Source organism: Rhinolophus ferrumequinum, chromosome 25 (assembly GCF_004115265.2).
Source record: "Rhinolophus ferrumequinum isolate MPI-CBG mRhiFer1 chromosome 25, mRhiFer1_v1.p, whole genome shotgun sequence".
NCBI classification, from domain to species: Eukaryota; Metazoa; Chordata; class Mammalia; order Chiroptera; family Rhinolophidae; genus Rhinolophus; species Rhinolophus ferrumequinum.
This window is the reverse complement of record NC_046308.1, coordinates 31891661-31908538: the sequence shown is the minus strand read 5'-3', so window position 1 is coordinate 31908538 and position 16878 is coordinate 31891661. Positions and strand designations below refer to the sequence as shown.

The 16878-nt window shown below is 44.7% G+C and overlaps 1 protein-coding gene across 4 annotated transcripts in view; it reads right to left on the bottom strand.

The window, feature by feature from the left end:
• NTM (neurotrimin) overlaps positions 1 to 16878 on the bottom strand; it is a 973593-nt gene that overhangs the window by 670193 nt on the left and 286522 nt on the right. The window contains exon 1 of one of the 4 annotated variants that reach the window (XM_033097823.1): positions 15164 to 15263. The exons of the other annotated variants lie outside the window; for them this stretch is intronic. Coding sequence (XP_032953714.1) covers positions 15164 to 15236 — 73 coding nt within the window. The 5' untranslated portion in view covers positions 15237 to 15263. Of the gene's footprint in view, positions 1 to 15163; positions 15264 to 16878 lie in introns of those variants that run through there. 4 annotated transcript variants of the gene reach the window in all.

The following is a 16878-nucleotide window of genomic DNA, read 5'->3' as shown; positions in this document are numbered from 1 at the left end:
GAGGGGACAGAAATGGTTTTGACAGCCATTAAGTTGCTGAGTGCAGAGCTTACCTAGAAAGGTACAACACCCAGAGTCACCTACGTAGCAAATCCTTGAGCTGAGCCTTCTATGGAGGAGTTCCTGACCCTGTTGTATTGAAAGAGACCAGGAGAAGAAGAGGGGTGGGAAGAAGGGTGATGGGGGCAAAAAGGAAAGAAGATAGCAGTGAGAAAGGCACAGATGAAGACTGAGAGAGGAGATGTCAGATGAAGGTGAGGGGTAAGAAAATCTGACAAGGGACAGCTGAAAGGGAAGGGGCTGAGGCCCTGTCGTTCCCAGGGGCGTCCTGGGCACTTAGCATCCGGCTGGTCTACGCTTACACAGCGCCTCACAGAGGGAACTGAGGTGGGAACTGTGATCTCCAAAGTAGGGTTCCCCCACTCCCATATCATGTGACTCAGTCGTTTTCAGCAATATCTGATGACCTGCCATGTCCCAAGGGCTCAGGCACCCAACATCCCTATATGTCCTCTGGGAAAAGCGAATGGCAGAATGGGGTGTGTGGGGCAGGCAGAGAAGGGTGGGCTGTGCTCCCTACACAGAACTGCGTCCCAGCCTGAGAACCTCTCTGGCCCTGCACATCCATCCATGCTGTCCCAAATGTCAGGATTTCCTTCTTCTTTAAGGTTGAATAACATTCCATTGTATGTATGTACCACATTTTCTTCATCTATTCATCTGTCCACGGACACTTAGCTTGTTTCCGCGTCTTGGCTGTGATGAATATCGCAAAGAAACATTATGCTAAGTGAAATACGCAGACAGAGAAAGACAGATACCACATGACGTCACTTACGTTTGGAAACTAAATGGTAGAAGTCACAGAAGCAGAGAGCAGCACGGGGGAAGGCGTAACAGGGAGACGCTGGTCAAGGGTACAAAGTTCCAGTTACGCAGGATGAATAAGTGCTAATCCATCTGATCCACTCAGCTAATGTACAGTACAGGTATCTATACTGTCTTGTATACGTGCCGTCTGCCAGGAAGGTCGAGTTTAAGTTTTCTCACCACACACACACACAAAAGAAAGTGTTAACTCTTGGGGTGGACCTGTTACTGAGCTTGATGATGGTGATCATTGCACAATGTGTTCAAATATCAATCACCACATCGCACACCTTAAATATATAAAAATGTTATTTGTCAATTACACTTTAATAAAGCTTTAAAAAAATAAAAAAAACAAAACCCAGCTCACTGAGTCTTTGAAGCAACAAGAGGTCAGCGGGTGGGGAGGGAGAGGACAAAGTGGCCTAGTGCTCCTTTTCTACCCGGCCTCGATTCCTTCCTCAGCCCAGGCTCTGTTTCCAGGGGCCTTTGCACCCCTACATGGACCCTCAGTTCCAGGTGAATAGTGAATGAGCTGACAAAGAAGCAGCCGAAATCTGGCAGAGCCCTGTCCCCCAAGCACCTTTCCACAGCACCCCCAAAATGTGAAAGAAACCAAGGGCCACAGAATAACCAATTCAGGTATTTTTTTCTTTTAAAAAGAAAATAAAAAAGATTTTGGCAGTAGACTTTTTTCTATTTTTTTCTTTTTTTCTGTTCTTTTGGTTCAATTTGCTTAAAACCCAAGAGCCCCATTTTTGCCCAATGGGAAGTGGATGAAGTGGACGCTGAAGAGCTTTTGGGGTGCCATTCATTATCTTAGAATAATGCAACCCTATGCGATTGCTTAATCAAGAACACATTTTAATAGCCTACAAATGGGAAGTCAGAGACAATTAAGATTCATTCCCAATTAATTGTTTTTTTTCTTCTTTCATTATGAAGTTTTGCCAGTCAGATAACAACAAAGCCTTAAAAACAAAAGCAGCCAGCAGCTTCCATTAAATCAGATGCCACCTGAAAGAAAGCTCAGAGCGTTTCAGCCTCTTCAGTTCAAACTCCTCTCCCTTCAGCGCATGACTTCCCTCACCCCCTCAGGGGGCACAGGAGAGCTAACACCTTTAGAAGCCCAGGAACCCCTAAGCTCTAACCCGTGCAGTCATGAACAAGTTTATTACCAGGACACCACCAGGTACCTTTTTATAGTTTTTAATTCTGGTTTATTTACTCTCTGGAGTAATGGCCTCAGCAACCACATTTATACGGATTCAGCGACTTTTGTTCTGAGGGGAGCCCTCCTCCCTCTCCCCGACTTCACCTCTGGGCTTCTACCAAAATTCCAAGTGACAGAAAACAGCCCTACATGACAGAACCCAGGAGTCTGGATCGAGTACGCGAGGTACTCACTCCCTGCTGCACGACATTGGCAGGCAATGTATCTCTGCCTTGTCTCACCTTCATCTGTATAACACAACTGCCTTCAATGACTCAATGCCCTTGCCAGTTCTACAGCCTTAACACTACACGCCATGTGTGTGTGTGTATATATATATATATATAAAATTTCACTTTTATATACATATATATGTATACATATAATTATATATGTAGATATAATTATATACATATAATTTCACTGAACCCTTCATAACTGCCAAGTATCTTCCATGTTCAACCTGACTTAATCCGCATAAACAACCAGATGCTTCTACTAACACCAGTTCTCCGATGAAAAAAACAGTCCCTTCCTTCCTGGGATATAACTCAGGGTGCAGGGATTCTCCTTGGAAATGGAGAATCCACCCCTTTAGAAAGAGCTGGTCCCCATTGCTCCCCCCATGGGGTCTCCCCAGGGGATAGAGTTCTCATTCAGCCTTTACTTTATTGTTATTATTATTGTTGTTGTTTGAAATGCTTACTAATAACTGGGATAAATTTTTTAGGAAGCCAAATAATAGGATGCATTTCCACCCTGGCTTTATAATTAATGTTTGCATCATTTATCTTTCGTGGAAAGATTATTCTGACTAACGAGGTTCTGGGCCACTAATTCATTACACTGCCTTGTCACTTCCTGCTCCTTCTTATTACCCAGAAATAGACTCATTAGTCAGAGTTCAATGACAGGGAGAAATTGTGTTCATTAATTTAATTCTCTCACTCACTTCTGGGCCCCACATTTGTCCAAAATTGGGGATTAGAAGGGGGAAAAATTACTTGTCTTAAGCCTTTTCTCCTGCTTCATTATACCTGCCACTTTACTCCTGTTCAACCAGAAAAGGGCCAGGACACCTCATAGCCGTGGCCACACAGGCACTGCCCTTTCTCAACTCAAAGCTATGAGTGTAGGTGAGGGGACACAGCCCAAGGATTTAGCCATTTGTAACATATAATCAAGGTTTTTGTTTCTTTTTTTTTTTCACCTTGACTCTCAATTGGTGTTACTACCTGAAAATCCTTAGGAATACTCAGGCATCCCCGACAGTACATGCAGTGTATATACACACATATGACACAAGTGTCCCCAAAGTCCTTATCACAAGAACGTAAGATGATACGATATAGCATTTAAAGCCCAGGCTCTGGAGTCAGATAGACATGAGTTCGAATGCTGCCTCTTCGTGTGTGAGCTGTGTGTCCTCACTCGGGATGGTTAATCTCTCGGCTGCAGTTTCTCATCCACAAAATAGGAGTGACAACAGTTATCTCTTGTTGTTATGAGGATCAAGCTACATGAGGAACCAGAAGCAGTTCTCACAGTTTGCTACAAGTATCAGAACTTGGAAGAAAGGCACCCTTGGAGTTAAAACAATCAAAGATCATAAATTGGAAAGACGAGATGTCTCCAGGCAGGGGCTCCTAAGCCTGGCTGCACATGGAAACACCTGAGGACACCCAAGCCCACCCAAATCATTTGAGTGGGACTCTCGGGGCATGAGTCAAGACATCAGTGTTTGTAAAAGCTCCATTCGTGATTCTAAGGAGATCAGGGTTGAGAACCACTCAACCTCTGGAGGTCTGTGGTGAGCAATTTGAACTTTGATCAAGCACAGAGAGTGAACCAGCTGTGTCCTTTCTGAAAGGAGTGCCCACGGATGTTTCATTGCTAGTCTACTCCCGTTCCAGGAAGCAGGTCACTGCTGTGGAACAGGGTAATTACCCTGGGTCCCTCCAGGAGCAGGATTAGTCCCTGCATTGTTGCAGGTGGTGGGCTTAGCATGGGGAGTCCAAGAAGCCCCAGGGCCTGCTGTTATGGGGCTGCCAACCCATTGGGGAGCTGGAATCAAATCACCAATGAATGCTTAGCTTCACTTCCAAACAAAGGCATTGAGGAAAAAGGACTGATCCCAGGGCCATAGTCCAAAATGGGGACCAGGAAGGTTTTCCCAAAAAAGGGTCTTTGATTGAGTTCTAAAGGATGCCTAGAGTCTCCCAGGTAAAGAGAGAGCAGGGGTACTTTCCCGGCAGAAGGATGAAAGACCAGTGCAAAGACCATGTGGCTAGAGCAAGGAGAGCATGTGGAAGAGATGGGCCAAAGAGCCTTAAGATTTGGCTGAGTATTCGGGTCCTCCCCTTTAAGGGCAAAGGGAAGCTCTAAACCTGAGGAATTTTAAGTGGGGCAAAGAGGTGGGATAGTAAGGTAGAATAAGCCATCCCTAAAGCCCACTTGCTTTCTAGCACTCTGGTCCTGAGGGCCGAGGTGAAGGCATGATGTGAGGCACAAGTCAAAGTACTCCAACCCTGCTGAGATCCTCTGGACAGCCCCTTATGGACAATCAATGTGGCCCCAGACACGGTCGCCAATGGTTACGATAGATCCCTCAGATAAGTTGGGGCAGAAAATCTCAGAGAACGTCTGCTATAGATCTTTACCCACCAGGAAACTGATCAATAGCCCAGCTTCTAGAAAGTTGATAGCAGCAACCTCTGGAAAGGCACGTCCTCCTCCATGTTCGATTGTCCACCTGGAATTCTGGCGTGGCCATCCTTTGTTTGTGAGTGTAGCTCTGTAACTGTCACCAGGAGTCTGGCCACATCTGTTGGACTGATTCTGTCTGTTCGTGGATCTGAAGACCATGTCCACGTTGAGCAGCACACAATCGCCATGTCATCCAGAGCTTCTTGCTTTTCAGGCAGCCTCTGCCTGGAAGTCAGGGTCTTCTCTCATCTCAGGATGTCAGAATTATGTGTGTTCACTGAATGTGTTTCTTCATTCTGAGATCCACCATTCGGAAACAGATAGGCTGCAGTCAAGGTTCCATGTCCAAATGCATCATAGATCAGGATATTGGCAGAAAAGTTGAACCCTGCCCCTCCCCCAACCCATTCAGTGTCTTACGTGTTTGTGGTGCATTATAGGTTCGTGGTCAATAATCTCATCCTCAGTAATGTAAGTCATTGTAAATGAGTCCTTGGAGTTTGCCTGCAGTTGTTTGTAGCTAAGTTTCATTTAAATAGAAGAAGATCTGGAGATGGTAAGAGAGAAGATAGAGCCAGAGAAGGCTGTATGGACCTATCACGAGCGATGATCCAAAGCAGTGCTTTTCCTCAAGTCAGTGAAGCTGGGATCTGATTAATATCAGTTAGACAGGGTGAAGAGTGGAAAGTTCACGGGCCTCACTCAGATCCTAGCCTACAGATTGATGAATTCAACAATCCCAGGCACAGAGTTCTGAGAACAAATTTGTTGTCTTCAATTACCAAAAGTGAAAAAGGCCAGATTAAATGAAGTTCCCTGGGTAAATATTTAGCACAATGCCTGGCACAAACTAAAAATCACAATATTTTGTTTACAATTAATTTTTATTTCTATCACTATTAAGAGAAATAACAAAAGTTAGAAAACTCAATATTTGTGTTACAATATTTGTTATTCATTATCGCAATTAATTCTGAAAACAGCAGTGTGATATATCATACCCATTGTACAGATAAGAAAGTGAGGATCACAGTGGTAACTTGCCAAAGGTCAAGCAAAATCTGGCAAAGCAGGGGTCTGACTTGCAAATCTGCCTCCTTTTAATAGCCCTCAGGAGCCTCAGCATGTTCCCAAATACACGGGCTGAGTTTTGATGGACTCATGCTGTGACTGCATTTGTCTGCCTGGGCTGCTGTAACAAAGTACCACAGACTGGGTGATTTGAACAACAAATTTAGTTTCTCATGGTTTGTGAGGCTGGAAGCCCAAGATCAAGGTGTCTGTGGGGTTGGTTTCATTCTGAAGCCTCTCTCTTTGACTTGTATATGGTCATTTCTCCCCTTGCCCTTACATGATTTTATAAGGACGGTGTGTATCAGATTGGAGGAGGGCCCACCCACATAACCTAATTTTACCTTAATTATTCTTCAAAGGCTCTATCTTTAAATGAGGTCACATTCTGAGCAACTGGGGCTTCCATATCTGTATTTTGGAAGGGATACAAGTCGGCCCCATAACAGTAACCAAACAGTTTAGATAAAACTCTTTATCCTGTACTTGCCGTGGGATCTACACTTGACTTTTCATATCGATGCAATCATTGTGTACCCACTGCAGTACAAAAACTGCTTTTCCTCTGCATTGTTGGGCAAATGTCAGGATCAAGATAACTCATCCCAGAGACGATGTATGGGAAAGACGGGAGAGACAAAGCAGCCGTCTCCAGGTGTCAGTCTTCAGGGAAGATCCTTTTTACATTTTCCTGGGGGACAGGAGGGAATGTGTGAATGCCACTGGCCAACACGGGAAGCATTCAGGGAGTACTTTTCCTAACTGGACGTGGTACCCCTGTGCGTGGTCCCCAGAAAGTAGTCACATGGGTTCTGTCTCCAGCGCCAAATAGATACATGGAGGGTTCTAATAAGCCACACCAGCTCCAAAGCCATGTTGAGTGATCTTAGTCCTTTTGTTCTTGTCTTTCAGTCTGCCATTAAAGGATGATAACCAATGTAAAATGGCAGCTTTTAAATATTGCTGGAGAAAGAAAATGTTGAAATCCAAAAGAACGACGTAAGAGAGCAGTCGTCACCTTCCTGCTAACTACATTCTATAACCTCTGGCCTTTGGGGATAACGGACTACATCTCAAATCTGCTTGGTTTATTTTGTTCTACTTAAATGATCAAATTAACATATAGGAAGAAAAGACATGGGACTGAAAACGTGTGGCCTGTGTATTCATTCGTTACCTTGCACTTGGGGATAGACAGCTGGGGAGAGGGGGAATTTAATTTCCTGGGGCCCACACATTTCTGAGTGATTGGCAGGCTAATTTTGCTCTCCACCAGGCCTGGTATTGAAAGGAAGTGAAGACTCAGAAAGCTGCCAAGAGCTGTTCCTTGCTTTTGGCAAAAATTCTAGACTTCATCAGGAAAATCAAGACCTAGACTTAGAGATTTGAAAAGCCAGGGTGAAAAGAAGTTTTGCAGGAAATGATTATAAGTATGTATCTCTAAAGCATCCTTTCATAGGTATTATTCTCTGATTTGGTCTCTGTTAAGCTTATGAAATAGTATTATAGTTTACAAGCCTGTGTTGTGATGTAAGAGGCTCAGAGAATTAAATAAATTGCCTGAGGGCACACAGCGAATCAATGGCAGATGCATGCCTCAAACCCAAGTTCTTCTAAGCCTGCATCAAGTTCTTTTTTACCTACCTGTGCTGGCTCCTCCAAAGCCCATCCAGAGGATGTCTACATAGTTAAGAGTTCAGTTGATTTAAACAGCTAGAAAGTCTCAGTGTGGTGTATAGACTTCCTTCCCTGTCCCCCGCTGCTCCTCTGGGATAGTATAGGTGGCCCAGAAGCAGTTATGTTCATGGATGTTGGAGTAAGAGAGGTACAAATTGGAATCCAGTCTTCAAAACAGGTGACTTCAGGCAAATTATCTCTTTAAGCCTCAATTTCCGTGTTTATAAAGAGGATGATAAAACAAACATCATAGGGTTGTTTTAAAATAAAATACGCTTGAATGTGCATGTGTGTGTATTGTTCAGCATGCTGTCTGAATCTCAGTAAAGGTTAGCTTTAAAGAGACGTAACAAAAGGTCCTTGCCCAATGAGTGGGGACACAGCAGTGCCCAAAGTGGCCTTGGCAAGGGCGGCAGAAGGCTGGGCTCAGTGTGGCATTCTCTACATCATTTGTTTCAGTCTCTACCACCTCACACTCACAGCTGCTTCCTGAAACCCTGAGACCCCTGTGCCCAAGGAGCACCAATCAGTCAGATAGCCTGGCCTCCTTCCAGGCCAGAACTGGTGAGGACAGAGAGAGGGTAACGGAAGGCCACATGGTGAGAGTGGAGAGAAAAACCGAGGAGGTAGATCAATGCTGGAGCCCACATGATTAACTATCCAACCTGGGGCACTGAGGCTGGGGAAGCAGCCAGGCCGACGGATCCCACAGCAAATGAAGAACCTGGTGAAGTTAAGTACAGTGACTAGGCATGGTGTTTGATAAGTGATGGAGGAAGGAAACAGAATACAAATGTGTACTATATCTCGGAAACAACGAGAGGGCAGATAGGATTCTGAAAAAGGTCTTTGTTCCTCGTCACCTTTCAAAGGCAAAAATCACAGCTTTGTGGGTTTGCATTTAAAAATATGCATTTGGTTGTGTGAGTTTGTCATGCGGGGCGTCCGGCGGGGTCTCCGGTCCCGCTCCCCACATAAGAACGCAGGACATGGTGAGGCCAAAAAGGAACACCCACAGAGCCATAAGTAGGGGAGTCACACCACTATACTCTCACTGGCGGCTGGGTTGGAGACACAGGAACCAAGAGCAACACAATTCCCAACCCTCACTGCGCCGCTTGCAGGCTCAGCCACCATCTTCTTGCTAGCTCCCCTTTCTTCTTCTCTTCTCTACTAGCCTAGCCACGGCAGTTATATTCATGGCTAATGGCTCACTGGTTACAGCTGACGGCAACTAGCCACAGCTGCTGGCCATTTGATCAGTCGATGGCCATTTACTACCTGAGCCAGCACCTTTCTATGTGAGGCCGAGAGCCTGGAAACTGCTTTTTGGGGCTCTGTCCCCACAGAGTTTGTGGGAGTGTTGGTGTGTTTGGGGACGTATGTGTGTGCAAGCGCTACCCACTTGTCGTCCTGTTCCACAGGGCGCAGCGATGCTGGGGAAGGTGTTGTTTATAAGGTCGGTGCGAATAGAATTTTGTTCTCAGAGTTCTGAGAACTAGAGCATGTTAAAACTATTCAAATATATCCCATGTACTTACATACTCTGTGGAAATTTTTCTTGTAAAATTAACATATTCTCTATTACCTCCTTATTAACAGGATATTTTGAGGCACTGATTTCATCCATTACAATAGCGTGGGCCTCCCGGTGCCACCTGCCTCTGAGCTGACCAGGAAAGCTATGGTGCCCAAGGAGCAGTCTGGAAGAGAATGCTGCCCCTTCCCACCCATCCAACTCTTGCCATCTGCATAAAAGGCAGACTATCAAGACAAGGAAGAAATTATGTTACAGCCTTTATTCTGTTGATGAATTCCAAAATAAGATGAATTTTTCAACTTAGTCAATCAACCTTGATCCAAAAGCAGCAAACAGAAATCTTCATTTTTGTGACAAAGGGGCTACCAAAAGCCTTATCGCTAAGAACCCCACCTTTTCATTACCCTATTGGGCAAGAGTCTAGGATTGCTCCTTGGTTACAGGTTTTCTTATTTTCAAAGCAGTTTGGGGGGGGGGGGCTGTACAGAGAGCTCACTTGGGCTGGGATCCAGATAGATGGCAGTTCAATTGTCCCCATTATGCAGAGTAACACCGAGAAGCATTGCCAGGCCTACCTACAGCCATGAAAACATAATATGAGTCACCACATCTTTAGTGGAAATATAATAAAAGACCACAAGATTGAGATATGACATCATGCAAAGAGATGCTTTGCAATTTTCCATATGCAATAAAACTTTCCCATTTCAGAGAAGAAAGTTGCATTTTAAGCTTCCCCACCAACACCACCACCACCACCGCTTTGTTGAAATTTAGGAAAAGAGAATTTAAAAAAAAAACATTGGTGTATCCAAATTTCAGAAACAAAATTAAACACCTTTAATGACAAATTCTGGTATTTTTCCCTCTTTATAGAATTTCTGGTTATCTATAGATTTGCCTTGTCTATGTGGGTGAGATCGTCTGAGGCCTTTGGCAGAGATTGAAGTCATTTCTAACTTTCTGCCCTCCCTACCAACCAAATCCCAATCAATTCTGTTTATGTCTCTTAATTGGACATTAGATAGGACTGCACATTTTAAATATTTTTATTGAATTGAGTTTTATGTCCCCAGCCTAGATTTATAGACTGTTAAATAGAATGTTTTACATTTCTTTCTCTCTCTCAAAGAAAATAAATACATTTGGGCAGAGCCATCAGTCAATTATTTCAGTGGATTATTCACAAGTTATAGGAAAAATAAAAGCACTTCCTCCTTAATCTTAGGGGAGAGCAATTGAATTTCAGAACAGTAGAAAGCCCAAATTAGTCTTGAACATCAAAAATGCCTTTCTTGAATGGCCAAGAAGAGGTTAGGTGATTATTATGATAAATCAGCCTCCAGCTCTAGAAAGCCACTCTCCTTCATGCTAAGGAGAAAGTGTATTTTTACATCACGGACCAGGCAGGAACATCAAAACACATTCACAGCAATTAGACAGATCTTAAAATTAAGTAAAGGATTCTTAATGTACCAGAGGACCTCAGTTTTCCCACCAATCTCCTTTCTATCCAGAAATTGCCATACCGTTTGCAGTCCCATTGTGCTAGGAAGACTTGTCTTTCACATTCTTCATTTTGGTCCTTAGGATGTTTTAATTCTGCCTCTCCAGATGCAAACATGTTTTCCCTCTACCACCAGCCAAAGCAAAGTAGCTGACACATGGTATCAGGGCACAAAACCCCAACTCAACTCACTGCAGACCTAAAACATCACCAGGGACAGATCCCCGGGCAGGAGCACTAGCCATTCATTTCATAGAAAGGACCTCTTTCTATAAGAGCAAAAGCATCTTCATCTCAAAAGCCACAACAATGACCCGGACCTCCAGTCCTGGAGAAAGGCATTTCCCACAGACTCTGGGGGAAGAGCCTCCCCCTGCCAGGTTTCTGGACAAAGGACAATGAATTCACTGGGCACCTACCTGTGATGCCCCTCGACTGCCAACCTCTTCCCACCTTCCCCGTTTCTTTTTCCGCTCATTTTTTTTTCCACTTTAAAAACATCCAACTTTGCCTTGGGGATGAGCAGAATGAAATGTCACTTACCTACAAAAAGAGAGACAGAAAAGAAAGCCATGCATCACATTACATACAAGTTCTTTGAAATCAAGTCCAGCTTCTGACTTTGAAACTGTAACAATGAGTGAATATTATTTTTTCATCCTTCCTTTCTATATTTAATGAAACTCAGGATTTTGCAAGATGCCCATCCCCAGGGTCCAGCCCCCCTTCATGATTTTCCTTTTGTTTTGTCTCCACTTGCTGTCCCTCTTCCCCACCCTCACCCCTCACCGCCTGCTCCCTCTCTTCATTGAGGAAAGGTCAGAAGGAATGAGGGAAGACACAGAGACCATACAGATCAAGGGGGTACCTCAGATGTGGGCAGTGAAGTCGTGAGGCATGTGGAGCCTCTTTTCTCACAGGTGGGGGCCTCGGGGACCTGGGGTCAGTGCTGGCTGATGCCTGTTCCAGAGGGAGGCCACAGTGCCCCACAGGGTAACTTCCCATCAAAGGACCTGGGACCTTTTCAAACGACTCCGGTTCTGAGTCCTCCTGCCTCTCTCCCTCACCCATATTACTCTCATTCCCCCCCGTTGGATTGAATTCGCTCAAGGTCTCTAGCTTCTCCTTTGTCACACAGCATCCCTAGTTTCACCATAGTGCCATCATTCAGATCTGCTTCTGCCCAAAGATTGCTCATTATTGCTGCAACGTCAGGCCAGCTGTGACCAGCATGGATAAGTATCTCTGGTCCCCTGCCTCCAAATGGGATCCAGCCTAGTCCATCTGCCTCCTAGGAGATCCTCTGTCTGAGAACTCCAGAGTGCAGGGTCCACACCGAGTCTGGCCCCTGGTCTCAAAGGCACCTACCCTTCACACAGCAGGTGCCTCCCTGCCAAGCTGATCCCCACCTCCCTCTACCACTGGGGAACCAGGCTATGCACCTTCTACTTTCAGTAACAGACCCTTACCATGCCATGTACCAAGTCCCCAAACATGCTAAAGAGTTTTAAATTGATTTTAGTGGCCTGCCATTATTTTTATTATTATTATTATTCCTGAATAACTCTGTTCTTTTGAGCCTTCTCTTAGAGATTTTAGCTGTTTTTTTTTTTTCCTTCCCTCCTCCAAACTTCTCCGAGAACCTTGATGGAGGATACCCCAGAGCTGAAAAACTGTATGAAAAGTCACCACTTGTCCCCCGTTTGACTGATTCTTTTTTTTTTTTTTATAGAGACTAAACGCATGCTGCCATTTTGATGACGTCTTTTTACCATTGACTTTTTTTTTAATTTATTTTTAATTTATTGAGGTGACAATTGTTAGTATAATTACATAGATTTCAGGTGTGCAATTCTGTATCACATCATCCATAAGTCACACTGTGTGTTCACCACCCAGAGTCAGCTCCCCTTCCATCACCATACATTTGATCCCCCTCACCCTCATCCCCCCCCCAACCCCCTTACGCTCTGGTAACCACCAAATTACGTTCCCCAGATTAATTTTCAAACCCCGTGGCCATCCTGTGGTCACCGACTGATTCTTATACTGCATTTCCCAAAGAGTTTTCCACTCAAGAGGATCTGCCAAAAAGGAACTGTGGTCAAATATTTTCAGGGCACGCTGTGTCCTCCTTCTCCTCTTGGAGCTTCATGGCCACATTAGTATATCAAAGATGCAGAGAAGGTCCTCACAAAGGAGCCAGGCTGAAGCTTTTTCTAAAATCATTTCACTCAGAAACTTACTTTCCTACACACAGACTAAAACACCCTTCTCTGCTTCAGAAGAATGGCTATGTTGTTGTTGCTGTTGTTGTTTTATGGATGCTACACTAAGAATAACTGATCTGGTTTTGTCTCAGGCTGTGGCCAGAGCATCCTGAGAGCACAGTCCCCTCCGGCCATGCCGTGTGGGAAGCACGGCCCAGGACTCAGCACCTTGGGTTCCAGCTTCACTCCATCCCTTATCCCAAGTGAGAAGTCCGCCAGCTTGCTCACCCCATCTCCTCATCTGTGAAATGGGGAGATTTCTACCCACTCTGCATATTCTATCAGGATGCTGTGAGTCTGCAGTGATACTTAAAATGTGCTTTGTAAACTACAGAAGCAAATAGTTTCAAGGGCTTGCTGTTCAGTACCAGTGTCCTTAGGCTGTTCCCATGGGGGGGGGGGGGAAGATGAGAACCCTGGGTGCTCAGCTGTCCGTGGAGCTGGTAAAGAATGGTGGCTTTTGTTTCCTTAGTGATGAGAAGTCGGGATCTAGTGTGCCTTCATTACCTCATCCACTCTGGACTCTGAGGGAGGAAATTGATCTCACGGGTCTTTTTCCATCGTTAATATCTATGCCTATGAGTTTCCCTCTGCTGCACAGGAATGGTGTCTCTGCCTTCTCAGTGTTTACACCTTTCAAAGCTTGTAATCATGTTTCTTTTCTGCTCCACAGCTTTGTCGCTGGACAGGTATCTCAGTAGACCAACAACATTTAAATGGGTGTGGGGGTGCAGGGGAGGAGGAAAGAGAGAGGTGCTGAATATGATCTGGGGGAGGAGGCAACTCCTTGTCTGCGTGCATTACTACTCTTAAGTAAGAACAAACTGACATTAAAATAATGGTGTGACAGTGTAGGTACATGGACTGCAACGAATGTACACTCTAGTGAGGGACACGCCAGTGGGGGAGGGGAGGACAGGCGGTGTGTGGGAGGGAAATCTCTACTTTCTGCTCAGTTTTGCTGGAACCTAAAACTCCTCTGAAAATTAAGTTTACTAGTTTGGAAAGCCACACTTCTTAAGTCTTCATTTATTCAAGAAAATGTTCTTGATCGCATTATATGTTCAAGGCCCAGACTATTTCCTTCAGAACAGGAGAATTCTGGGATATAACAGCATTTCTTTGTACAGTCCCAAAAGACTCACGATTCCTTTTACTGGGCTATGTGGAAAGAATGGAAAAACTGAAAAAAAGTCCCAGCCCTAAGAGAGCTTCAAAACTTCATGGGAAGAGAGGAATGTAAAAAGTATGGAAAATACTCAGAAAACCATAAATGCTGGTCCACCCTCTCATCTTTGGGAATCGTATCTAAAATGTAAACCCAGCTGAAGCGCTGTGTATTCTCTGAGGCCGTCTCATAGTCCCCCTCAGAATGCTTTACTTTTTCCTCTGTGCTATATTGGCTTTTAGCACTTCTTCCATTTTGCTGTTTATGAGGCTCTGTTGTTTCTACTCTGCTACTACTTTTTGACTTTGCAAATTTGACAACCCCTAGCCCAGAATTCAATGAAAAAAAAATGAGCTATAAGAAAACTAGGTTTTCAGACCTCTTTGAATTTGGAATCACAGTTAAGGGATTGTGGATCTACATACACCAGATACTCTGATAGCTCTGGGGCTGCAGAGACGAAAGATGTGACTCCTGCCTTCGTATAATCTTGAGGGGAAAACAGATGAGGAGATGCTGCATTACAGCTGACATAACAGGGGCAGCCCTAGGGTGCTGTGAGACGGCAGAGCAGCCGTGTCTTTCCCTTAGGTGCTGAGAATAACATACAAAACAAAACAAAACAAACAAACAAAAAAGGAACCTGGACTTCGGTGAAAGACTACCAGGGAAAAGTTCAAAGAAGAGGCTGGCTCTATTTGAGCAGGTCCCACTGAAACATTAAAAATCCCCTGACCACCGTCTGTCCTCCATGCCTCCACGGCAAGGACAAGCCCATCCTTGTTTTCTCCCTTCTGGCACTGCACAGTTCTGCGATGGAATTCCCCACTGACCTGTTCTGGCACTCAGATGCTCACCTTTCCGAAGGGCTCAGAACCTGGACAGGAGCTAACTCGCAAAAAGGGATAACTTGCTTTCAGTCGCCAAGCAAGGCATTATAAGCCCAGTCCATTTTCAATGACTTTTTGGCTGCTCTTCATAGGGCCGTCAAAAAAACCACAAGAGGCGACAGCTCAACTGTTCAAAACAGTTTCAACTGAAGAACTTATCCTTTTTTAGATCTCCGCTCCTCACTTTAGCAGTGAGTACCAAGGACAACTCAGTTAACCCTTTCAGCCCCACAGCCAGGGATGCTCCTCACCTTTGGGAAAGAAGCACACTTGACCACCAGGCTCATGAAGCACAAAGGACTCAGGAAAATTGAAAACGGACATGCAGTGTTCCCCCTTTATCCATGGATGACATGTTCCAAGACCCCCAGTGGATCCTGAAACAGCAGATAGTACCGAACCCTATATATACTATTTACAACATAGTGCATATGAGAATGTTTAATTTATAAATTAGACACAGTAATAGATTAACAATAACTAATAATAAAATAGAACAATTATAACAAGATACTGTAATAAAAGTTATGTGAATGTGCTCTCTTTCTGTCTCTGTCTCTCTCTCTGTCTCTGTCTCTGTCTCTCTCTCTCTCTCTCTCCGTGAGACGGTGAGACGATGGAGGGACAGACGATGGAGGCGTATCTCTCTCAAAATATCATATTGTAACCATCCCTTATTTACTGTAAATGACTTGGCATCTCTCCTTTCAGGTGGTACCTTGGTGAAGTCTTTGTATAGGCTCAACGCTTTATGATGCAACACATTCGGAACACGTTTTCTGTTCCTGTCTCCCACCCACAAATTTAATGGCTTTTCCATCTTAACTAAGCTTTTATGCACTGTGGCCATAACTTTTGCAGTTTGAGGTACAACAGCAAAACTAGCATAAATTTATTTTTCCTTCTTCACAATTTCATAGATAGAAGATCCGTTCTTACTATAGACCTTAGCAACCTCAGCATATGATATTTTCTTTCCTTTTTAAGTCGAGAACTGTCACTTTTCACTTAAAGGAAGAACTTTACGGCTTCTCTTTGGCATATCCCAATTACCAGCAGCAGTACTCCTGCTCTTTGAGGACATTATTAAGTAAAACAAGGGTTGTTTGAACACATGCCCTGTGATGTTGTGACAGTCAATCTGATAATGGAGACGGCTACTAAGTGACTAACAGTCAGGGAGTGTCTACAACATGGAGACACTGGACAAAGGGGTGATTCACGTCCAGTGTGCATCCGAGCAAGACATAGCAAGATTTCAACACACTGCTTAGAACGGCACACAACCGGAAACTTAGGAAGTGTTTATTTCTAGAATTTTTCATTTAATGTTTTTGGACCACAGTTGACTACATCTGTGGGAAGTGAAACTTCTGATGAGACGGGACAACTGTGGTCCAAATGCAGTTCGAGTTCTTTCCATAGAAATGGGTCACGTTTCAGGGGGAGTATTTATACTGCAGTTGCTGTAGTGCAGGGGATCCTGCCGACTTCGCCATGTGTCATGCAGGACGGCCTGCGGGGTCTCATGAGGGGTCTCTGGTCGCACTCCCCACATAAGAACCATAAGAACGCAGGACATGGTGAGGCCAAAAAGGAACACCCACGGAGCCATAGGTAGGGGAGTCACACCACTATACTCTCACTGGCAGCTGGGTTGGAGACACAGGAACCAGGAGCAACACAATTTTCAACCCTCACTGTGCCGCTTGCAGACTCAGCCACCATCTCCTTGCTAGCTCCCCCTTTTTCTGCTAGCCTAGCCACGGCAGTTATATTAGTGCCCAATGGCTCACTGGTTACAGCTGACGGCCAACTAGCCACAGCTGATGGCCATTTGATCACAGTCGATGGCCATTTACTACCTGAGCCAGCACCTTTCTATGTGAGGCCTAGAGCCTGGAAATTGATTTTTGGGGCTCTGTCCCCACACTCCACCCCTACAGGGTCTCGCCTCACAATCTAC